This window comes from Xyrauchen texanus, chromosome 20 (genome assembly GCF_025860055.1).
Source record: "Xyrauchen texanus isolate HMW12.3.18 chromosome 20, RBS_HiC_50CHRs, whole genome shotgun sequence".
NCBI lineage: Eukaryota > Metazoa > Chordata > Actinopteri > Cypriniformes > Catostomidae > Xyrauchen > Xyrauchen texanus.
In genome coordinates, this window is record NC_068295.1 from 7539524 (window position 1) to 7566237 (window position 26714).

The window sequence follows — 26714 nt, forward strand, 5'->3', positions numbered from 1 at the left end:
CAATAACAAAAGGAACGCAATTTCTTTTTGACTCTCTGCGCCACTAGCATCACCAAATGCAAAAACAATCACTGTTTTCAAACAGATTCCATGCAGAACTCTCCTTCAGGATCAGGCTATCACCTCTCTTGAGCTGTGGGGATTGGTACCATTGCACAAAAATAAAGAATTTTGTATACTCCAGGGGGCTGAAGTGAAGTGAAGATCTGAATGTATGCACAGCCAGTGACTGTTGGGATGGCAACCAAGTTCCCCCTCAACAAATCTCCAACTAGAAGTGCCTGAGATTTGCTATGCATATTAAAGGTTAGAGGCTGGAGTTTTAATCAGTTCTGGTTGAATACCTACTTTGGGCAGTGCAAACATTTTGTATTTTTTTTTGTTTTTAACATCAGACTGTTGTGAATCTTGATTCGTTGATGGAAAAAAAAATTAAAAATACTGTGCGATCAGAAGAAAAATAAGAAACTGGCTTAAAAGTTATCTAGAATTATTTACAGTATTTTGAAGTGCCCAAAATAACAATATTGTGTATGTTAATTACCGTGAAATACACTACAATACAGAATAAACCATTACCATAATTTCCATCATGGAATTCCAATACAACACAATACAGAATTTGAGATGTGGTGGAAATAGCACTGTGATCGGCTTTTTCATGACTTGAAATAAGTTTTCATTGGAGATTACTAGTAGAAACATTTTTTGAGTTTTCAGAAAAAGTATCTATTGTGATTACTGTTAAATAAATTCACACATACTGTGATATATGATTTCAGTCATATTTCCCACTACAGGTGCACATAACTTATGCATGATTCAGGGAGAGAGCAGGTTAATATCTGTAAGGTTTTCTGAGGATTAGATTGTTTTGGATGAAATTTTCAAATCATGTGTCATCTGTATAGGTGAACTCCACTGCCTCCAGTCATTCATTTAAATGCACTAAGCACTTACAAGTCCATTCCAGTCTCACTAAATTCTGCTCCTGAAGCCATTTAGAATAAATATGTTTATTTTTCATAGTATCACTGTTTTTAACCTTTTGTTTTTTTTATTTTTTATTTTTAAGTAATTTTGTAAAGCACCTGGCATTTCCGAATAATGATTTTTATTTTTTTTAAGTCTTTGGTTGACACTACAGATACTTCAAGTACTCTTAAACAGATATTCTTTAAAACATTTCTTCAAAAATGTACCTTTTCTGAAAGAACATTTAGGAAAGAACATCAAACGGTTTACTAGAACATGAAGATGAGTAAATAATGACACAATTTTCATTCTGGGGTGAACTATTCCAGTAATACCACTATGCGGCGATTGATAGCAGAACATTTCAGGAGCACGTGTGGTTTGGTCCTGGAGCCGCACGGGATTCATCTCTTTATCTGTCAAAACAGTTTCCTCTTTTAAGTTTCGCTTTAAGCAGGGGCCAATCAATCTAAAGTATCTAAAGTAGTGACTGCTGAGTTATCACTGCGTAATTTTTACCGCCTCAAGTAGGAACTTGTGTTTTCTGTCACCGTTCCCACAGCAATGGAGCATAATCACGCCATAGCTCGCCTATGGATGTTAAAACTTGCCTGTTTTAAATGATACCATTTATTATTTTTGATTGCTGTAGATTTAGAAAAAAAACTGTTTATATAGAGGCAGACAGGTCAGATCTCTCAGTCTGGGAGATGAATGAATGCACACTTTAATAAATGAACTCAAGACAATTGCAAGCAGTTCTGCTAGATGGACTGTGACGTTTATTTGTGAGACTGTGCAGTATTGCTATATAGGAATTGTTTTTTAAAATGCAGACAGTACATCATTGTGCAGATTGTGAAGGATTATATGTGCAGACTCAATTAGGTGTGACATACAGATACTCATGGCTATGACAAGAAACTTCCTTGTGTTTTTACTCTAAAAATAATTCTTCAAAGGGCAGCACTGTATTGATATTCCTGAAACATTTTGGCCAGGGCTTGTTTTTAAAGTTTAAGTATTAAACTTCTACAATTAATTCAGATTGAATCGCTTGATATTCAGACTCCATTTAAACTTTTTGTAATTAACTGCACTGTACTTCTGGGTGAAACAATATTGAACATGAAGGAAAAAAAAGTAGGATGAGACTTAATTTTATCCATTGGGAATTGATTGATTGTATGGTGAAAGTTGGCAGTACCTACTGCAATGGAGACAGGTGGTTTGAGAGAATGGGGTAAATAAAAGGAAGAGGGGTTTGTGACATTATCCGGAAAGGAAAGCCATTTTGGAGGCAGAGCACGTTATTACATTTTGATGAAAGATTACGAAGACAATCGTTGTTTTATTTGGAATAACATTCACATTTGAATTACGCACAATAACAAAAGGAATGCAAGTTCTTTTTGACTCTCTGCACCACTAGCATCACCAAATGCAAAAACAATCACCAAATGCTGTCACCTCTCTTGAGCTGTGGGGATTGGTACCATTGCACAGAAATAAAGAATTTTGTATACTCAAGGGGGCTGAATTGAAGTGAAGATCTGAATGTGTGCACAGCCACTGACTGTTGGGATGGCAACCAAGTTCCCCCTGAACAAATCTCCAACTAGAAGTGCCTGAGATTTGCTATGCATATTAAAGGGTGGAGTTTTAATCAGTTCTGGTTGAAAACCTACTTTGGGCAGTGCAAACTTTTACTGCTTCTCTTTTGGGTCTCTCTAAACAAAATTCATTTTTTAATCATTTATTGTATAGGCCTAATAAAACTTTGTGCGCAACCACACACAATGCATTTATTATCAAGATTATGCGTTTTTAATTTGCTTTGACAAAAATAATTGCTACAATAATAAATTTAAGGCTACGTCCATATTAATCCGTATAAATGTAAAAACGCCGTTTTCAGTTTCGAAACGCTCTCATTCCATACTGTCGGTTTCAAGCATTTTCCAAAAGTTTCTCATCCACACTGAAACTTATGAAAACTTAAATCCCCTTCCTGCACATGTCTAAAATCACCATTCTATGTAGGGTTTGAAACCCAGTTGTCCTTGTGTTCCGTCGCCAGACAGCAAATCTTTCCCGTCGCCTTTGAAGAAATGCAATGATAAAGGTTGTACAAAGTGACATTTATCTTTAACAACACTATCAAAGTGAATAACAGACACAACAATGCCACTACATCATAGACCGCCATCTTAATTGTTTGGGGTTGAATGGATCACATGACTGCGTCAAATGACAACAATTTCGTAGTTTTCAAAAATCTTCATATCCCCTTTCCACACTACAATGCGAAGATGCCGTTTAAAATGTATCCACTTGGGAGAACGTTTTTGAAAAGCTCTTTTCAAAAACGCTGTCTCAGTGTGGACGGAAGGATAAAACGTAGAGAAAATGTATTCGTATTAGTGCAGATGTGGCCTAAAAGTGTATTTTGAGTATCTTTTATTTAATACACAACAAAATTGGCATTAATTTTTAGGCGAACAAAACGAAGCCGGTCCACTCTCAGAACAAGTAATATCAAGTAAATTTTGTATTCAGCGTGATCGAAAATTGAGATTTTTGGGTGGTGAGTAGGTTTCTTCATAATTAGTCCATTTATTTGTGCCAGTTTGACCCACTAATTCTGATTCGTGGACCAGTTCTGAATATGTTAGGCTGGTATTATCACATTAACTTTAATTATAGTACTATGGAGGCTGTTAGTTAAAAAAAAAATAGTTTTATTTGTCTTATTTTCCAAATTTTTATGAGACACTGTGTTCTTTGCCTCCAGTGAGATATGCGATACATTTACAGTGTATAAACAGCTGACAGGAGAGGGTCACATAGGAATGAGAAGATAAGCTTCAGTGCTGGAATGTGCTGATTTATTTCCATGTTCAGCAACATTCATTAACACCTCCACTGAGAGAATGTGCTCAATGGGCAGAAGGGAAGACTTTAGCTGCTGAATGAGAGGATAAAGGATTGTATGAATGAAAACATATAGAAAGCAAATCTCCCACGTGGCCTTTCACACACAAAAACGTTTGGCAAATGGAAATATTGGATCCATTTCAAGTGCAGATTTACAGTGGAAAGTCATTCATATATTCTTTTGCCAGTCATAATGGGGCTGTTAAGTTTGTAGTCATATAATCCATATAAAATAAGCATTTTTAAGCCAATGGTTCCCTTGGGAATTTTGAATAGTTTCTTAATGGTGGCTTTAGATTTATAATAAGGTCCGTGTTTAAAGGGATAATACACCCAAAAATGAAACTTCTGTCACTATTTATTCACCTTCATTTTGACCCAAACCCATTTGACGTTCTTCTGTGGAACACAAAAGAAGATTTTAGGCAGATTGTCACCATTTTCTTCCTTTGCATCTTTTTTTTTCTTCCATACAATTAAAGTGAAGGGTGACTGAAGCTAACATCTGCCTAACATCTCATTTTGTGTTCAACTACTCAAATTATTTACTCTGAACATAAATGACTTGCCTTTAAACTGCAATCTACAAAAGCAAGATGATTCAGACAGAGAGAGGACTTCATTCAACTTCAATCAGATGGGCCCAAAGATTTAGCTTCTCAACATTTTCAACCATTTTACGATATTCGTTATTCATCTCAGAATTTATTTAATTGCTCTGAAAATGCTTAAACTAGTGGGCTTTTCCTCAATCAGAGGAACCATAATGTTGAACAACCAAGTAGCCAAGTAAATACAAAATGTTTAAAGTGGTCATGACATACTCTTTATTTTTTTAGAATTTTATTATCTTTCCTGAGGTCCACTGATAATGTTAATAACATTTTTTTTTGCAGCAAAACAGTCATAATGTGTTAATATATGAAAAATTTCCACCTTGTCTCTGGCCCTCAACTGCTCGGTTTTGGCCTAAGAGCCTCCTTAAAACTTCAATGTAAATGCCCACTGTTATGATTGGCTAACAACATCGTGCAGCCTCTCGAATACAGCCATGTTTGAAACTCAGTCGGAAGGGAATGAACAAGCTCCACAACATTATGAAACAACATTTTAGGGTTTACATAATGCACATCCAACACATTGCATCTGAATATATAAAATTGTTCACTTACTGTAAGCACAGCAGCACCATTAACTATCAAAATGTCATGACATTAAATATTTATGAATGAAACTGTTACTCACTGTTTTGCCATCAGGTCCAGTAGAGTTTTTACAGCCCCATGCTTCAATAACAGTTCCTTTGTATAGCTTGAATCGTATTATGACTGGTTCTCAACCAATCAACGCTGATATGAGCCGAAATATATTTGCATACATACTCCAAAGCAGAATGAACAAGATACTTTACAGTATTATTGTACACTGAGGTGCACATCCCCGGAAATGCATAAAAACTGTCAAAGATGTCCATCTAGTGCATGTTTGCATACACCAACAATTAACAATAGCACAGATGGGCGCAAGAACGCACCCAGGATGCGTTTGTGCTCAAAACAATAAGATGCAGCAGCTGAATGAAACAGGGTCTCCTTTTCTGAATTGTAAAGTCTTTTAAAAGCAGCATGAAATACATAACAACGGTCAAAGACATCTGTCTAGTGAATGTGTATGTACAAAAATAATTAGAAATTGTCCAGATGGGTCCCCTTTGGTGTTCAAGAATAGTTAGTAGGCCACACTAGACCTGTCCATCCTGCTCGCTCTCTGTTTCCAAACTGAGCCCTTGTGGGTGGGGCCAAGGGTGCAATGATGTAATGTAGGCATTGATGTTGTTGCTGTAGAAGCGGTCATAAATTAATGGGCCTCCTAGTGATGTAGTGAAATTGCGGAAATAGAGCACAGGGCGATTTTGCAGCTTGGTTTCAATAATTGCTTTTATTGCATTCTGGATTAAGTTTTGAGTTGTGAAATTTACAGTATGTTTTTATAGAAGAAAGACCTTTTATATGACAAAATATCAAGGGAAATTGTATTCCTCGTGACATTTAATGTTATCAAGGCATGTTCATTTAGAGAAAAACAGTTTGGGAAAAACAAGGAAGAATAATATTTAAACAATTTAATTTTCATTCACCAATATAACAAGAAATAGTAATAAACAGCTATTTATCTACAGTTAATATTTTTGTTTTACAAAAATATTTTAATACACCAAAAAATTGTATGTGGTGACATTTTTTGTGTAGTGTGAACTGATTAATGGAAATCAATCAAAATTACAAACTTACTCTGTTTTTGCTACTGATGTTTAAATCAGAAATGCTTACAACTTTGCCTTAATACACTCACAAGTCGCGAAACGAGGGAATTGTGGAAATAGTCTAATGCCTTTGTCTTAAAATGACCAGAAATAAAAAAAAAGTTATAGGGATAGTTTACATGTTTTACCAAACATAAACACCCTCAGAGGAGCTTAACAGACCTTGGTTACCCTTCACTTTCACTGTATGGAAAGGAGCAGTGTGAACATTCTGCTTAACATCTCCTTTTGTATTCAGTGGAATGGGTTTATAACTACATGAATTTCATCATAAACATTCCACAAACTATAGAGGACTCTAAACTACATTCTTGTTTTGAGTGGATATGGGCGCAATCAATGGAGCTATAAACAGCTAAGACCTTCTTTAATTCCTGGGGTGGTAGATGATCTCCTTTGACTGTTATGAGCACCCTCCATCTGTGTAATGTTTAAGTGCCCTTGGAGGTTCCAGCTCCAACACATCCCTGCAGAAGTACCGCTCGAAGTCTCAAATGTTCTCTTGAACCACAGATGACGCAAATGCTGTTGGTGCCAGCTCTTAATGGAACCCTTTTATGTTTTCACTTTTCCTCACTCAAGTCTTTCATTTAGACATGATCCTGTAATTAACGCTGTGTTTTTAAACACTTACTCTCATCTGTTGAGAGCACTGAGTGCATACTTCTAGTTATTGAAATAAGATGTGTTTTTTTTGAAGGCTGTAAATGTTATGCAGGTATTGCGTGCCTTGTTGTGAGAGAAATAAACAACCCTCACAGTGTTTTTACACGAAAACCTTCAGGTGTCAGTTTGTAATCCACTGGTGCCAATAAACAGTTAATTGCTCCACTTTAAGTGTATATAGACCAAGTGGATGTTTTGTATGTAAACATTTTACGAACTTATATCCATTACTGGCTACATCAGTTAGACCTTCATGTAAAAACAGCCTTGTTAAATTTGGATGTTGATTACCCAATTTTTGCTTGGCCTTGGATTGAATTCCTTCACCTCTGGCCATTTGTTTGGGCAAAAATGCACAGACTGAGAGCAAAGTGTGTGTTATCCTGTTGAAGTTTTAAGCATGTCATTTGAATTGCTCTTTCATTAAGCCTAAAAAAAGAACTGTATTACATATTGTAAATATACAACTTCTTTTACGAAAAGCAGTCCATTAAACTGAATTAATTGTATTTTTATTGTAATAATACTGAATTTAGAGGCTAAGGGGCAAATCAAGAGAGCCCCAGAGCACTTTGTGTTCACAATGCACATTATTAGCAAACCGAACCGCAGGCTGCAAGTGAACTGTACTCAGACCACCTCCCGAGATGGAAACGGTTTGGTTTGCTTTAAAGAGTTCTGAAATTGATTGGATTGTTCACATATGGGCCAAAAATCCTGTGAACCGTGCTCAGACCCCTGAAATGGACCAAGTGTGAAAACACCCTTACAGATCATCAGGTAGTGGTGGTTTGTATGACAATTTGCACTTAATGATAGGCCTTCACATTATGTTTTTGTTTTCGTAATCAATGGAATTGATATTGATATAATTGATAGTTTTGGCAAGTCGTTTAGGACTTTGCCGTTGCTGGTTCAAATCAAATGATGCGTCCACGCCTCCGTTAGTAATTCAAAAATGTCACTTCAGAAATAGAATCACGGCTTGTGCTGTTTCGAACAAGTTATTAGATAAACAAGGGTGTGTGTGTGTGTGTGTGTGTGTGTGTGTGTGTGTGTGTGTGAGTGAGAGAGAGATTGTGTGCGTGTGCACACCCAAGCAGAGATACTGTCAGCTTTCTGAAGGTCAGCTTTCTCAATGGAAAAATAGCATCCAAGCGGGGGTATTTCTCCCTATTTAAAGATGTTGTATCGCAAGTGTTAATGCAAGCGACACATCGCTCCGACAGATCAACGTGGCAGCTGCACGAGTCTCCGGACATTCTGCTACCTCGTTCTGAGGGATGATCCTGCCTTCCGCACCCTCCCACCCACCTCCTCTGTGTTAGATCCAGAGGGTTCACACTCAGAAAGCATTCACTTTATGAGACACACATTATATGCTGTCCACTCCCCGCCAGAGTTAGCCGGGATGTTACATGGATTTTTGTTTCCATGTGATGTTTTATATGAAGAATGATTCTTAAAAGTGCTTGTGATGCCTTCATGAGACACACAAAGATTCTCAGTTATCTCCCCCTCCCAGCCGGAGTTCGTTGGGACTTGGATATTACACAAAATGTTGCTTCTGTGTGTTGTTTAAATAAAGGATGTTCTCATAAAGAGAAAAGCTTGTTGCACTGCATGAGGCGCACACACTTGAAGAAGCCCTTCATGCTATTACCGACGCACCCGTTATCTTGCGTTCGGTCATCTATGGTCCTGGCTCGGGATTCACCTATGTTGCATGCAGGAACTCACAATCTCCTCGCAGAGAACACGATAGAGATTGTTTCGAACAGTTGTGTACACAAAGATTCTTCAGCCGATGTCATCCGTTCAGGAGTAAGACGGCAGGCTTCTATTCAAAACAGTATCTAAAAAACAGATCTTACCGCGTGTCCACCCTCGGACAGATTTGCATCAATAAAGGAAGCAAGAGTACTTTCATTTACGAGTTGCACCTCGTATCAGGCTGTTTTTGAGATTCGCATTCGAGGGAACAGCTTATTAATTCAGAGTTCTTTCCTTGGCTCTCCGCACACTCGAAGTGTATCGATGCAGTTCTCGCTGAGTGGCATGTGCATTTTTATCTACCTCTATTATTAGCCTGATCAGAGGCTCTGTTGTGCGAGCATGGGAATTTACTACTCTGAGGCCCAGGCTGTACAAATAGCAATGTCAAACTGGGCGAAACCTGGTGCTGAAGGCACTCGCAAGCCCCCCGTTTGAACCATTGTAATTTGGAGTTGTGTGTGCTTCTCTAAGACTGCACTTGTCTCAGGCCTCAGTTAAATGGGTGGGTGATATGCAGGCACTGTCGGTTGACAGCTCATGCCTGGTATTTGGGCTGGGTCTTTCAAAAGCCACTGTCAACCCAGAAAGGCTATGTGCCTAATGCCTCCTACACACTATACGACTTTCAAAGATGTCGGATCATAGTACCATTCATATTACACAACTGTCTGTCTTGTCATGGAAGTCGTAGCATTTTCAAATTGCACGACGAATCCACGACAGGGGTTAACACATTACAAAACATTTCACTATTGATGAATCTCTGAAGAGTCTGCCTGGACTCCAAATTATGTTTCACAACAGAGTACACGGGAGAAGTGATACGGGATACGAAAACAAATGCATGATCATATGTTATGCATTTCAGAATATGATGTGTATGTTTTTAATTGCCTAAAGGCATCATATATTTTATTGGTTACAAATTAAAAAAAGTATCTCCTACTGAAAAATGTACCTATTTGCTTACCTGACTGTCCATAAGAATTTGCAATTTCTCTCCAACACTTCTCTTTCTCCACCCGGTTGTGGTACAGTTCAGATGAAACATAAAATAGACATTGGTGCTCCTGCCAATGTTCCACAAATTTTTCCTCAATTTCTTCAGTCCAATGAGACTTTCTTGATATGCTAGTTGATGTTCTATTACAGATACATCAGGACTACTTACACTGAAACTTCCTGTGCCTGTGTCTTGCGCTCTCATTGGCTGTAGGTCAACACTGCAGTTGCATTCAGTCAAAACATATTTCACATTGCACGATTTTGAATCGCAGACAGGTCCAGATATTTAACATTCTAGATATCTCACTGACAACGGCGACGCTTCGGTGCTTCTCTCAAACCGCGGCTTTGATAATTCATGCATTGCGATCGTCGCTCATGGGAGCGAGCTTCGATTTGCCTACGATTTCAGGCTCTGGTCGGCGATCTCCACAAAACTGTCCGTGAGCGAAAATCTGGCATAAATTCTTGTAGTGTAAACTCAACATAAGGTTCTATCCACATCCTTCGGGGCTCAGGTGGTCTGCCTACAAGCCTTCTTTCCCCCACCATTTAATTTGGATCAGGAGCAGTCGATGCATTTGTTTGTTATGCCCTATTGGTGTGAAAGCACATTCAACCAGAATTATGGTGTCTTCATGGGCATGGACAAACTGAGTAACCCTACAGGATATATGCTTTTATAGTAGGATGCCCTTTGCAGAACACCTGTGCGAGGTTTTTTCACCTAGATGTGGCTTACATCGCTTTGTGAGTCCTCTCTGTCTAGAGAGCTTGCTAGAGAGCTTGCTATTCCAACACCAGTGGGTGAGCCCGAGCTCCTTATTATGGGCGGGATATATATATATATACCTATAGGTGGGCTTAAACACCATATATATAGATGCATATATATATATATACATATATATATATATATATATATATATATATATATATCCCCAGCATAAGATTAATTTCCCATGTGGGTTATTCATTATTCTTTACACTTGAAATATATTGTTATAAGTCACCCTCTGGCAGGCCGTGACCTCATATACATATTCTTTTACAAATGTTTATACCCTGGTGTATCTCATGGGGTATGATGTCATGTAGTGCTGGGGACTCCATTCCCCAAAAGCATTTACCACAATGTAGAGAGAACTAAATAGATACGTAACCTCGGTTTCCTTGGATGAAGGGAATGAGACATTGTGAAACCTGGCCACACTACTACTTCAGAGTTTTGAGGTACGAGCGACGCGTTCTTTACTTTCAGTCAGAAAATTCTGAAGGAATGGTGTTTTCGCACACGCTTGTATAGGCCAACTGTGCGCCTAAAGGGGTGGGGCTCAAACACCATTGCCAAACTAGGTCATCGGAGAAGAAATTCCTCCAAAGCGTTCACCGCAATGTCTCATTCCCTTCATCTAAGGGAACCGAGGGTACGTATGTACACAAAGACGTTCTTTAGAAACCATCATCCACCTACCAAACGTTACAATAAAAGTGAAATTACAACCTAACTGTACTATTAACTGTCCTATCTGCTATTTGCTGCAGGTATATTACTGCACTGACAGATTCTGAGGAAGAGGAAAGTGAAGATGATGGAAAGTCGGTGCATGAACCAGTCGATGAACTCACAGCACTGCTGCAGAAAGCAGACCGACTGCACACATGCAATGGGGCAGAGAAAGCACAAGGCCTGGATGCTCTGCTGGACAGGAAAGGAGAGGTGCGTACAGTGACATTTGGCATATAGATAAAAACATAAACTTTTAAGAGACTTGCTTTATGTTTGTGTTTACAGTTTGAGCAGAAGGACCAGTACCTTTGGAGACTGTCCAGAGCATATGCAGATGCCCATGATTTCGCCGTGGACCTTGCAGAGAAAAAGAGCTGCGCTGAGAGCGGTAATTATAGCTTTTTTCTTTACAGGTAGACATTCATGCAAACAAAACTTATGCAGGTATACACAATTCTGAGACCACTGCCTTGCATTATTTAGAAAATAGATAAATATATGTATATAAGTACTTTGCAGACACTTATAAAATATAAGTACTTTGCAGACACTTGTGTTAGAATGTAATCATGTGAAACAGCAAGTAAATAAATCTGAATTTAATATGAACATTTCATACTTTCAAAGTTTCAGTTTAGCCCATTTTGTGGTTGTTTAATAAAGAAAGGCTGCCCAGAGATGTTTATACACTTTAAAAACACTTATACTTGTTACTATAACAAGATTTCTTTCAAACTGAGTTGTAAGTGCCGCTTTCTACATTTTGCTGCAAATGAACTCTAGAGTTGGTACAGCAACTATACGTTTTGCACACTTTCACACAATTCACGGGTACTATGGCTGTTTATGACTTCCTAAACACATATTTTTCTCTCTGTAACTCACACCCTGCTATGTTATGACATCAAAACACTTTTACTATAATGTATCATTTGAAAAAGATTCATTTTAACACGTGTTTTACAGACCCACCTACATTTAACATAATTAGCTTGCACGATAGCTTTAGCTCATCTGTTTTGGACTTTGGACTGTGAGACAGAGCCTCGAGCTCTGCCAAGGACACTCAGAGGAAAAGTTAAAGTACTATAGAAGCGACAAAAAATTATGTGGTTGCTTCAGTAAATGTGCTTTTCATGCCGAATTTGTCTTTAAAACAGGATTGGTTAGGTTTAGGTGTTTGTTTAGAGTAAGGATGTCTGTTTTGTTCACATCTCATTTATATTTTTGAACACTATTGGTTAGGTTTAGCTAAAGTTTTAGGTTAGGAAGTTACATTTTACTCATTAAACTCTCCATCTTATATTCACCTTAAAAACCTGATCTGATTATAATATAATTTCACTCGTTTTTGGTGCCCCCTGCTGGAAATTTCACAAGGAAACTGCAGTCAAATGTGTAATGAAGCATGTAATTTTGGTTTGCAGACATTTTGCCATTGTCACGTACATTTTATGAGATCAGGCTCAGACATCCACTTGTATATGAATGTTGTTTTTTGTTATTGTTTAAATATAGATTATTTTAGGTAAAGCATCCCTTAGCTACAGAAACTGATAACTTAATTAGTCAAAAGAGACCACACTTTCTGCAATACGACTGGGAAAATAAAAATTATTTTGTAACTTTTTGTCACAATGGTCTTTAGATTTATGCAATGTTAAATGCTAAATTTCATGCAAATAGGACTAACACCCAAGGCCTCTGGCTTGTAAAAAAAACTCTCGGAAATTTAAAAACAGCAGTGCTTCAAAATTCAAAAGAAATAGGAATTTACATTATAACCCCAGATTGCTCCTCTGAGTTGTTTGCGAAAACATAACTAGCTACCTAAAGTTGGGTTGAAGGGCTTTGTTTGCTGTCTTTAAGTTATGTATGCCCGCCTGCCCTATATTTTGCTATTAATCTGGGTGTTCTTGCCATCTCTGCCTTCTTTTTCTCTCTTTCTATTCATCTTTGAGTCACAGCGAGATGTGAGTCCCTTACAATTAAATGCAACACAATAGCAGCTCAGTCTTTGTTTGTATAGAGGGACAGGATCAACTAGTTCAGTTTCTAATCCTTCTTCACTAATACACTTTAATCACTGTTCTCCAGTCAGCTCTCTATTTGAAGGCTTCAATGTCAAAGAGTTTGGAAGCAGATAAATTATCACTTCTATTTAAACCTTCAGTGGCCCTGAAAGAACTTAGTGAGAGCAGAGGAAGTGTGTCATATTAGTCCAGCTGTGTGCAGATGTATGATCAGTTCTTCTGAAAAGTGAGCCTTTATTTTGTTTGATATGTAGGCTACAGTAGTGTACAGATCGGATGTTGCTATACTTTTGTATTTCTTGTTAATGTGTTTGAATTTGTTTGTCTTTTTAATTCCAGGGAAAAAGGCTGGTGAACAGGCAATTTCCATCAATCCACTGTGTGCTGAAAGTCATCAGTGGTGAGTTTGTACATAAATATACATTATACATAATGGTGGTGGACCGATATGGGGTTTTTAATGGCCAATGCCGATATCCAGATAGCAGGGTGGCAGATAGGCTGAGACCATGCCGATATATCACACTGTTTAATATAAGAAATAACAAATATAAAATAGATAAAAACTCTTAATTAGTACTTATATAAACTAAAACATAATATTGTATTTTAAATAGGGCTGTCAATCAATTAAAATTAAAATTACATGGTGTCCCTAATAATTAATCACATTTAATCGCAAGGACCCGTCAATGTACACTTGCGTTTTAGACATCCTTGTGTAGCGTCTCGGGTGCGTTGCGTAATAAACATAAAATTTGTATGTCACTGTGTCAAGTTAAATATAGTTTAATACTTAGAACACTTCTTGAGATCCCTTAGTTCGGATTTGCGCTCCATCAAGTGTTTTGAACGCAAGAACGTAATGCATGCTTGTGTTGTGCTGCCTGCTGAAGGGTTGTTTTGTTCACTGTATGAACTGCGCGTTGCCACACAGCTGAAGTTTCACTTACTGCCCTCTGGAGTAAACAGGTGGTACTACAAGCTTGCATTTCTCAGGAATCTTCCTTATTGCAGTCCAGGGGCATTGCGATTTAATTGCATTAATTTCTTTAACGCGTTAAATCGACAGCCCTAATTTTAAATGGTAGATAGCAGTTTATTAAGATTTCTGTTTAGTGATCAAATTTTAGTAATTAATTTGCACATGAAGAAATTGTTAATATATTAGGAAGAAGGAACTAACACTACACACAGTAATCCAGCAACCATGGATGTCCACCTCAGCAATCATATTTTCTCAAAAAATAGCAAATAAAACCAACTGTACATACAGAGCATAGTGAACAAGACATTTACTTACAGCACATGTGATTAGCTTTTACCTTGGGCTGCATCCGAAAATGTAGGCAACTGACTTGCTACCTTTCTGCCTAATCAGTTAATGGCTTAACTGACTGCTGTTTTGAATGAATGAAACTCTTAAGGAAACTGGTCTCCGATCAGTTTGAAAAGCACCTTATTTTCATTGTACCTCCGTATACAGCAGGTTTTGGATGCAGCCTTGAAGTTGCACTCAGACAATCATGCGGATCAAGTGCGATCCTCAATCTCGTGACATTTTAAACAGCCTGGATCGCCTGCTTGGATTGTTACGGAGTGACCATCATGATTTGTGAATGTGAGGAACTTTTGAACCTGATCCTAAAGTTTTTGATTCTGGCTGGTAGAATACATGCTTCAGTGGAAGATTTTAGATGAGCGCTCAATAGGAAGAAAATGGTGTATTTTCGTTAGGTTCGTGAATTACATCTATTTAAGCGACATATCTGCATATTTGCAAATGGTATATAATACGTTTTATGGATATTTGCCTTTTATCATTAGAAAAGTTACAGGGATGGGGCATGGTTAGCTCAGCGAGTATTGATGTTGACTACCACTCATCTGGATTGAGTTCGAATCCAGGGTGTTCTGAGTGACTCCAGCCAGGTCTCCTAAGCCACCAAATTGGCCTGGTTGCTAGGGAGGGTAGAGTTACATGGGGTAACCTCCTCATGGTCGCATTGCTGACTGAGGCTGTCATTCTGCCTAACGTTTTATTTTGTTTTCCATGGAAGAAAGTTGCACAGGTTTGGAATGATATGAAAGTGAGTAAATGATGACAGAATTTTCAGTTTTAGGTGAACTATTCCTTTAACTATTTATAAAAAAAATTCAACATGAAAGGCATTAAAGGGATATTTCACCTGAAAATTTCAATTCTGTCATTATTTACTCGCCCCCATGTAATTTGGCATGTACAGTGTCATCTCGGGACACTCATGACAAAACGTTATTAAAGGAGCTTTAATTAAAATAAAAACAATTATTTGCTTAACCTCGTTCGACCCTGCATACACATGCATGGACGATGTATTTTGGCTTTGCTATATGCAACGCATAATTAAATTAAATTTAAACCAACTAGTTCAGCAGACTCTGGCCTGTCAGTAAAGTGTTACATTTTAAAGTGTTAAAATGTGACAAAACAATGTGCCGCAAGTCAAAGAGGACTATGACTTTGAGAGAAATGCCAACAAAACTACATCTGGTAAGAAACCTAATTAAGTTTGATTCAAAAGGTTAGAGTCTCTAGTTTCATCCAATATGCAATTTAAAATTTGAGTGATTTAGCACGAAACGCCACACTGCTAAACACCATATACTCTAATGTGTACAATAGTAGGGTAATAAGAAAAGTAGTAGTAATAAAAAAGGTTTTTATTAGAAATCCTATATTTACTGTGCATTTTCACATTGAGAAAATATTTTTTGCTTTCAGAGGCTTTATATGGAGTTAGGATTAAAATACAGTGAATTTCAAACTGACACAGAGAGAGAGAGAGAGAGAGAGAGAGAGAGAGAGTATGTGCGATCACCAAATCAGAGATGCTGTCAGCTTTTTCAGTGGAAAATATATGTCCAAATTTCTCTCCATTTCACTGTATCCGGTGCGCAAGAGTCATTCACTATAGAAACAGCGATGTCCTCTGCCATTTTAAACAGTATATATCCAATGTGGAAACTCAGATAAAAGTTAGGCACATGAGTTCTGTAATAAATCAGTCTGAGTCTCTCAGCATGAGCATTAATCCTGAAGTTGTCCGTTTAAAGGTATTTCCTAGCTTTGGTAATGTATTAGTAATACGAGCAAAAAATAAAGACAGTAACTCTTAACACATATGCACTACTCTTACACAAGCGGAGTGATAAACACCGTGTGACACCATCAGTGCTCATGGAACGTCTCTCGTCCAATCAGATTTGAGGACCGGAACTAACACTGGTGTGTGTGTATATATATAGATAGATAGATAGATAGATAGATAGATAGATAGATAGATAGATAGATAGATATAATTTTTATTTATTTAAAAAATATATAAAAATTATATATAATTTTCACACAGCAGTCAAAATTATATATATATAATTTTTATTTATTTAAAAAATAAATCTCTATAGCTTGATATTATTTCAATTTTCACAACTTTGTCGTGCTGTCCACAAATCTGGACATACATTTTTAGAAAAACTGTTTTCTCTAGAGTTTTTTTTTTTTTTTTTTTTTTGCATGTTTGTTAGGTACCACTAGTTACAAATAAAAAAGGGACATGGGAAATGCACACAGCAGTCATGCTCAGGTCTCAGGAGGTAAAGAGGCTTTGCTATATTTATGAGAACAGAAATGTTTTCCCTCAGAAGTAATGCAACAACGCTTCAGGTTCACCATTGATATGTGTTTATTTTTTTTTTTTTGCTGGCTCGTGGGTTTGTGTGACTGTGCGTGTGTGTGGGTGTCCTGCAGGTGTTTTCTTTGTTTTTGTTTTTTAGACCTGCCAATACTCTCTCCCATCTTACAAAACTCTCTTGATAGCATCACCACACCCCAGGAATGTAAACACATGCAAAGACAGCCACACACACGCACGCACGCACACACACACACTCACACCCACACACGCCTACATAATTGCTGGAAATTTCTGTTTTGTGTGCGTTGCATAACTAATATGTGTTCATCAGATACAAAAGCATAAAGGTATGCATTCTCAAAGCATTTAAATTATAGATAATTTTACTATAAATTTTACATTTTATTTATTGACTTTCATTTGGACAAAAAACTCCCACATGTCTACTTTCACAAAAGACTACAATTACTGTATGTCCAAAGGCTTCATGATCCAGAACCATTTTAAATTGCTATGGTTTATGTTCACACACACACACACACACACACACACACACACACACATAAAACCATGCAGATAGGGGTCAGGAGTTTCAGTTAATGTTCACATCAACCATCAGAATGGGGAAACAAATGTGATCAGTGATTTTGACCGTGGCACAATTGTTGGTGCCAGACGAGCTATTTTGAGTATTTCTGTGTGTTCCTAATAAAGTGCTCAGTGAGTGTGTGTGTGTGTGTGTGTGTGTGTGTGTGTGTGTGTGTGTGTGTGTGTGTGTGTGTATATAATGAATGAATGTTTTACAATAAACTTAAAATAGGTTGTTTTTGTACTTTGAATCAGTGAATATAAGTCAATAGTTTTATGTTGTACAATACTTTTAGGTTGTGTTTTATTAACTCAAAAAATAATTTAGTACACAGTCCTGTACCTTGCACTTTCTTTGCTTCAAAATTTGTAGCATGTGATTCATCTTAGAGCTGGTTGGGGGGACAAAGCAGCTGAAAAAGTGGGCGGACATTAGTGTGCTCTATACTGTAGTAAGCAATGTTACTGAGGTCAATTTGTTTGATTTAGTGTTTAGAAGCTGTTTTGCGTGTGATTGTGTTTGTATTGTTGTAGGTAGGCTTAATGGAGGTATGTTCACTCATCTCTGTGTCTGTATTTTGCCTGTGTAAATCCCTGTGCAATGCCGCACAGAGAGCAGGATTAACAGAATAGAGCTCAGGGGAGGGTTGCTATGACCTACACACACACCTCTGTTACTGCCGCTGTGATGTGAGATGTCCTTGATGTTATGGTTGGTTCTAATTGACGATGTGGTCTTCAGCTCTGGAGAATTCTGTCTTGTCCTTGTGCAGTCTGTTATTAAATGATGGTATGTACTTCTGTAGAAGCCTCAGCTTCATAAAAAAAAAAAAATAAAAATGTGTATATAAACTGTTAAACTACTTCCGTAAGGATCAGTCTGGGCCAAACTTTCTAAATCTGCAGGTTTGGCAAGTGTTATGTGAATTATAACATAAATTATTTAAAGGGATAGTTCAACCAAAAATGAAAATTCTGTCATTATTTGCTCACCCTCATGTTGTTCCAAACCCTATTAACTTTCTTTTTTTCCCCATACAGTGGCTACTGATATTACCTCACTTTAAAGTTAAAAAGGACCCAGAAGTATCATTAAAAGTAGTCCTTATGGCTTGTGCATCTTGCAAGTCTTAAGGCCTTCAATACTAAATATAAGTCATTTTTATGCACATTCATGAGTGCATGCACATTCACAGTGGCAGGAACTTGAGTTGTTTTTAGCACAAATATTTAAGTTGTTTTAACCGTGATATTGAATTGGAAATGTTCAGTATGTTTCACGATTCTGTACGTATTGTATCGTGAGATGTTTGGTAATACCCATTCCTATTCTAACACTTCTTTTTACATGTAATTAGTTCCATTTAAAGAGGTTTGACGTTGTTTGAAATGTTATTTGTATTTTTTTATCTAGTTTTGAGCTTAAGGTGTTAGTTTCTCACAATTTAAGAAGTTGGACATTTATCCTTCGATCCTGCATACCAGCTGTATTTTTTCTTGCACACAGAAGTAGTTTGACCTTGAATGGCAATGGCAGCTCCTGTCATTAAGACTTTGGTACCATAAATGCTCAGCCCAAGGTGACGAGAGAGAACTTTCTGATCAGAGTGGAGAGGTGAAAGGAGTATGTTCTTTCTGTCAAGCAGTTTGACTATGAGACCTCTTTGTTTGTGGCCAGTTGCTCAGGGGATTTCTGAAACCCATGAGGAAAATACTGATTAAACTTACATAATCTTCTGGCAACCACAACTCTTACTGTTCTGCTCTTCTTTTTTTTTTCCATTCTCTTTTCCGTGTGCGTGTGTGTGGGGTTGAGTGTATTTGTGTCTATATAATATTTCAACTTACTTAAAGGATTTAAAACAACTGCCAGAAACAATCCTTGGCCAAACCAAACTTTTCATTCTGTCTCTGCTCGCTCTTTCTCTCTGTTCACTCACTCTTACACACACACATACATTTCCAGATTGAATAAACTTTACAGAAGTTTCACTCCAGATTACCGAAAATTGCCTGAAGCTCTCAAAACTTCCCTAACCTGTTTTAAGCATGAAGATTTACACTGTAAGAGCAACAAACATCTGCTTGTTTTCTTAAACACACGTGGGATATACTGTAACTAAAAATTTGACATAATTATGTCCTCCAATGAGCTCAGTTTAATTTCCTCAAGTAAATACCAGCGCAAGTAAGTAGCAAAATGTTAAAGTTTTAATTAAGTTTAGGTTATATACTTTATTTCTTTATTAAGCCTGCAGCAGAGGTGCAGAGTCCTCCTGTATTTATCTCTTGTATGTACTGCATATGTTATAGGGACACCATTTAGCCACATGCTTTTTTTTTTTTTTTTTAATTACATTATATGCTAAGAAGATATGTCGATGCGTTTGAAAACACTGGAGATGATTGGAAAAAAAGAAAACGAAAACAGGCTTCTATTATGAATCATGGAACACTTCCGCGCTCAGGAATAAGTTGTATTAAGCTGGAACATTCATTTAAGTTTGAATGGAGTTTGTATGTTAAGCAGTATGTAAAACACACAATCAAATATGATAACCACATATGGTATTATTATTAGGGATGTTTACCCACAATGCCCCTGTGTGGGGAAACCCCAGATTCTTGGACTGGGGAGATGTGTCAATTCTGTGACGTGCTCAGTCAGTTAGGAGAGGTGCTGCCACTGGCTTCCATTGCTGTGGTAAAATATACAGGCCTCCAGGCATTGCCAGAACATGACAGCTATGAATAAAAACACTTCAAAAACCAATCTGTGAAAGGAGGGGGAAAGAATTAGCCCTAGGAACATTGAGCAACCTTCTCCACACCTGTACAATCTCTAACAGGAGTTGTTATTTGTAATCACTTCTGGTATGTCTCTTTGTTATTGTGGCCACCCCATGTTCAGTTCACATTTATTTGCAATCCATCATGTTTTTTGACAGAACATGTTGGGAATGTCGACCAAAATAGCTCTTTCTGTCCACACACGGCCACCTTTACATTTTCATCAAATATTTAAGTAATCAAAATGGTAAAATCTTAATATTGGCTGGTTTTACTACATCAGTACTTTCCCAAAACCTAATGAGCTGTTTACATGGATGGTTCATTCTATGCTCCCTTACTAAAATGGAACCTCGTAAGTGACTGGGAGTGCTTTGCATTGACAACAAAACACACAGGAGACTCAACTAACAATTGATTCTAGTAGAGTTTAGATTAGCACATTGCTAATGTAACACTTAAGACGTTACAGACATTAAAGCTTCATTTTCTGTAACAGCATGATCTTCTGACAACTGCTTTGAAACGATGTGTTGTGAAAATCTGTTTGGACTAAGAAGAGGAAAGAGAAATAATTGCTGGTTTAGCCCAGAGACTCTGATCAGTCGTTTTAAACTTTCTTTCTTAGCTGTTGTGTTGTTGAAAGATGTTTGTATAATGTATAATTATGCAATAAGGTACAAGAGGCTGTCTATATTGTGAATATTACTAAGGCTAACGATTGTTTTTGGGCACGATATGTAGCAGCCCCTTCAGCCGTGACTTTATATTCACAACATTGCATAGTCCTCAAGTGCTTTTATTGCTTTTATAAACCATTACTACTCCGTGAATATATAAAGGAGACAAATTTCAATTAAAAATTATGTTTTCATTTGTTGTGAACCATGGTTCACTGCAGGAAACCGATGGAGTAGGTACTCCGGGTAGGGAAGGAGGTATTGCCCCAAGTGAAGGAGTTCAAGTACCTCGGGGTCTTGTTCATGAGTGAGGGGACAATGGAGCGGGAGGTTGGCCGGAGATTCAGGGCAGCGGGGGCAGTATCACACTCGCTCTATTGCACCGTTGTCAAGAAAAGAGAGCTGAGCTGGAAGGCAAAGCTTTCAATCTACCAGTCAAATTTAATTTCTACCCTCACCGATAGACATGAAGGCTGGGTCATGACCGAAAGAACTAGGTCGCAATTACAAGTGGCCGAAATGGGTTTCCTCAGAAGGGTGGAGGCTTCTTCCTTAGAGATAGGGTGAGGAGCTCAGTCAGCCGTGAGGAGCTCAGAGTAGAGCCACTGCTCCTTTGCGTCAAAAGGAGCCAGTTGAGGTGGTTTGGGCATCTGGTAAGGATGCACCCCTGGGCGCCTCTCTAGGGAGGTGTTTCAGGCATGTCCAGCTGGGAGGAGGCCTCGGGAAAGACCCAGGACTAGGTGGAGAGATTACATCTCCACATTGGCCTGGAAACGCCTCGGGGTCCCCCAGTCAGAGCTGGTTAATATGGCTCGGGATAGGGAAGTTTGGAGCCCCCTGCTAGAGCTGCTGCCCCTGCGACCTGACTTCGGATAAGCGATTGAAGATGGATGGATGGATGGATGGATGGATCGATTGAACATTGTATCAGCCAATTACCATCCAGAGCCTGGTTGGTAGGAAAATTTGACGAATCGCATCCAAGACCGGGACAGTCCAAAGTGTTCTGTAATGGTTGAATAGCTTGTAATGTTGGTGTGAAGGTTTTCACTTAAGTGTTCAGTGCTGCATAGATTGAAGCATGGGAAAAACAATTATTTTCCTTATATAGGAAAGTTTAATATTTTGTTAAATGTCTTATCAGAGGCGGTACTATGGCCAGTGGATATTTGGGGCATAGCCCAGACCTTTGTGGATATGTATGGGGCCAAATTTTTATTTATTTTTTATTCAAATTTTTCATCAAATAATAGATGTTAGATCTGTGAGATGTTATTTACACCAATTAATTCCACCAATGAACACTATGGTCCTAATCAAGTTCCCGTAGTGGTCTTCTGCTGTTGTAGCCCATCCGCCTCAATGTTCGAAGTTTGGAGATTCTGAGCTGCTATTCTGTTCACTACAATTGTATAGAGTGATTATCTGAGTTACCATAGCCTTTCTGTAAGCTTGAAACAGTCTGGTCATTCTCTGTTGACCTCTCTCATCAACAAGGCATTTCTGTCCGCAAAACTGCTGCTCATTGGTGTTTTTTTTGTTTTGTTTTTGGCACCATTCTGATTAAACACTAGAGACTGTTGTGCATGAAAATCAGTGGATCAGCAGTTACAGAAATACTCAAACAAGCCCGTCTGGCACCAACAGTCATGCCTTGGTCAATCACTGCGATCACAATTTATTCTCATTCTGATGGTTGATGTGAACATTAACTGAAGCTCCTGACCCGTATCTTCATGATTTAATTCATTGCTGCCACAAGATTGGCTGATTACACTATGAAAATGGCTATTATTCTCCACAAGCTTTGCTTTTGTGACCAGGATAGTGATATTTTGAAATGTACCTATTTCCAATGAGAAAACGGGTGAATGTGTGTCTTTCCATTGACATAAAGTCAGAAAAAACTCAATTGTAATCCAAATTAACATGTATTTATATTAAAGTAATACAAAAATGACTACAAAAGAAGTGAGTATTTTTTCGAGCTTTACGATTATACTGTAAATCACTTTCAAGAATCAGCCCCCAAATGTAGTCTCCCATAATGTTCTCATCATACTGTCCTTGGTAGCGACGTTTAAAGCCAGTATATCCTGATGGAAATGCTCACATGGCTTCTCTGAGTACACTCCCATATTCTTGAATTTATCAAGATGAGCATAAGGATATAAACTTTGAGGGACATCCTACAGCCCATTGTGCCATAGTTGTTCTCAACCAGCTCCATATGGTTTTCGGCCTAGTGATTGCCCAGGAAGCCCCGAATCACAGCAACAAAGCTGTTCCAAGCCACTTTCTTCTTACTAATGAGCTTCTTGGGGAATTCATTGCACTCCAGGATCTTCTTTATCTGTGGTCCGACGAAGACATCGGCTTTGACCTTTTGCCTCAGACTGCTTAGGGAAGAAGTCTTGAAGGTACTTGACTGCAGACTTCTTATCTTGAGCTCTGACAAATTGTTTCTTAAGGCCCAATTTGATGTGCAGTGGTTGCATCAGCACCTTCTGGGGGTCCACCAGTGGCTCCCACTTGACGTTGTTCCTCGCCACAGAGAACTCGTCCACTGTGGCCAGTCCTGCCTGTGGTAGTGCGCCTTGGTGTCTCTGCTGTCCCAAAGGCAAAGATAGCAGGGAAACTTGGTAAAACCACCTTGAAGACCTATCAGGAATGCTATCATTTTGGAGTCTCCTATGACCTCCCAGCCGTACTCATCATACTTCAATGCATCCAGCAAGGTCTTGATGCTATTGTAATCTTCTTTGAGGTGTACCAAGTGAGCCAGGGAAGAGACGGGTACTTGTTACCATTATGGAGCAGCACGGCTTTGAGGCTCCTGGATGAGCTGTCAATGAAGAGGTGCAACTCATTCTGGTTACAGACAATACTGATTGCCTCGAACAGACTGGTCACATTGTGACAGAAGTAGAGCCCATCTTGATATGTGAAGAAGCTGGAAAAAGGTTGGTGACGCTTCCTCTGATCTGCTACTTGCACACTTTCATCCAACAAGTTCCACCGATTGATCCTAGACGTCAAAAGCTCGGCACTGGTCTCGGTGAGACCAAGATCTCTAATCAAGTCTATGAGGTTTTTTGGTTGTGGTAGTATGGGTTTCTCTCCTCAGCGCCACCTCTGAAATCCCTCAAAGTTTATATCCTTGATGCACATCTTGATATATTCAAGTAGAACATGGGAGCATACTCCGAATCAAGGCAAGTGCTTCCATCGGGATATACTGGACTTTGAACATCGCTACCAAGGACAGTATAACTAGAACATGATGGGATGATTTGGTGGCTGATTCATGATTTGCAGTATTGTCTTAAATCTCTCTCACAAAAAAATATATACTCACTTCTAAATCTTTTGTAGTCATTTTTGTATTAATTGAGTATAAATACATGTTAATTTGGATTCATATGTTGTTTTTTTCCTGACTTTATGTGAATATAAAGACACACAGTCACCCGTTTTCTCATTGGAAATGGGTAAATTTCTAAATATCACTGTCCTGTCACGAAAGCAAAGTTTGTGGGGAATACAAACTTGTTTATACAAAGTTTGTGGGGAATGCAGTGGAACTTGTTGGATGAAAGTGTGCAAACGCACTATAATAATAGCCATTTTCTATACTTATGAGGCATAAGCAATTAGGAAATAACACTTACTACCCAGGAACCAAAAAAATTATAATAACAATTTGTTACAGTGTTAGATAATTGCATGAATAATTAGGTGTGCAGGTGTTCCTTATAAATTGCTCTGTGCGTGTATATTAAGTAATTCAATAAATAAACCTGGAAGCTGTAAATCTGGAATTCAAACTAAAAGGTCCCACACTAACTTTTGTTTCAGCCCCAGATATGCTTAAATATCAGAAATTGAGTGCTTTTAACACTATATGTACTTCAAAACGTGATTTAGCCCATATTTGGCATTTTGTAGATCACATTGTGTATATTTGTCATTTTATTTCATTTTGTCTGCGTTTTTTGAAGTTGCTAAGTTTGCAAGGTACATGGCATCCAGAAAAAAAGTTTACAATTTATTTGAGAACATCTGTATATTACTATTAGTTTTCATTGGTCATCTAAATATTGGGTAATCTCTTTCTCTGTCTCACTCTCTCACTCCATAGGTATGCTATACTTTGTGGACTCCTGTCAGAATATGAATCCATCCAGAATAAAATAAAAAATGGCTACCTTTTTAAGGTGAGTGTAGGAGAGTCTTTTCAACAATGGCGAACAATGCTTCTGGTCGCAGTATAATGCTGCTTCACACGATGCTCATGCTTTAAAGCTACACATACTATATTGCTGCTTCACACGATACTCCCTATATTCAGTACATATATACAATGTATACTGTGCTCCTGCTTCTCTCTGTATTTCTGATACTCATGCCTCCCACTATAGTCACTGTGTACTCCTGCTACAAAGATACTCCTAGATATAAAGCTTTGGAATTGGCATATTTAGTTACATAATGTCCCCTCAATGAAAAACTATTATTTATTGTCTATTCCTCTACTACATGTGGAGAAGACTTTATAAAATCTGTGAATGAGTTTATAGACATAATGTAAAGTGAGAGGTCTTCCTTTCTGTTCATTTTAATAGACGTGTTTATGGGAGCGTAACATCAGGCATCTGTAAGAGATGGTGTTCATAATCTTATCTGAGAAGAGAGGAAATGGTATAAGGTTACCACACACACACATTTTTCATAAGAGCAGATTGTCTCTGATATGCATAGCATTTTGTCTTCGCTGTCAGCTAACTTTTCAAACACCACACACCTGCAGAGGCCTGGCACGTGAGCTAGCAGTATGAGAGAGAGAAAGATGAATGACAGACGTGTGCGGTGGCTTTTTATGTGTTTGTGCAAAACCCTTCAGAAACAATATTTGTTGCATCACAGCAGAACAGATCAGCAAAAGACAAGTCATACCACATTGATAGACATTCTCCCTCTCTCTCTCTCTCTCTCTCTTTTTTTAAGGATCATCTGGATAGAGCAATTGAGTTGAAACCGAAGGATCCTCTGTCGTATTACCTGCTGGGTCGCTGGTGTTATGCTGTGAGTGAGAAAACTTCCAGTATTAGCCTGTTTTGGGATGTTCATTCACAGTGTTATAGCTTAAACCTGTATCAGACTTCCCATGGACATGGAAAGCCTGAAAATATCTGGGAATTTTAAAATGTATTTCAAGGTCTGGAGAAGTCCTTTAATTTGATAAAATCATAATTTTAATAATAAGTAAACATGGGTAGTGGACATGACAGACTTTTGGAAAGTTAGCATGATGTTAACACTTTAAAATAAGGTGATATTTGTTTACATTAGCTTTCATCATTGGTTAACATGAACTAACAATGAATGATACTTTTTCAGCATTTATTAATATTGTTTAATGTTCATTTCGGCATGTATAAATACGTTTTCAAATTAAAAGTAGTATACGTTGACATTAATGCATGCATTATGAACTAACAATGAACAATTGTATTTTTATAAACTAACATTGTAGCACTTTACAATAAGGTTCCATTTGTTAACATTACTTAACATTAGTTAACATGAACTAACAATGAACAATATTTTTACAGCATTTATTAATCTTGGTGAATGTTAATTTCAACTTATAGTAATAACATATAGTAATACAATAGGAATGGTGGTGGCATAGTGGTCTAAAGCACATAACTGTTAATCAGAAGGTCGCTGTTTCGAGCCCCACGACCACCA

General features: G+C 37.9%; 1 protein-coding gene across 4 annotated transcripts in view; it reads left to right on the forward strand.

Annotated features, from left to right (window-relative positions):
- Window positions 1-26714, forward strand: part of LOC127660415 (regulator of microtubule dynamics protein 2) — a 43742-nt gene that overhangs the window by 11793 nt on the left and 5235 nt on the right. For all 4 annotated transcript variants that reach the window (XM_052150618.1, XM_052150617.1, XM_052150622.1 and 1 more), the window contains exons 3-7: window positions 11228-11402; window positions 11478-11580; window positions 13565-13625; window positions 25102-25177; window positions 25968-26045. In XM_052150618.1, coding sequence (XP_052006578.1) covers window positions 11228-11402; window positions 11478-11580; window positions 13565-13625; window positions 25102-25177; window positions 25968-26045 — 493 coding nt within the window. The remainder of the gene's footprint in view (window positions 1-11227; window positions 11403-11477; window positions 11581-13564; window positions 13626-25101; window positions 25178-25967; window positions 26046-26714) is intronic.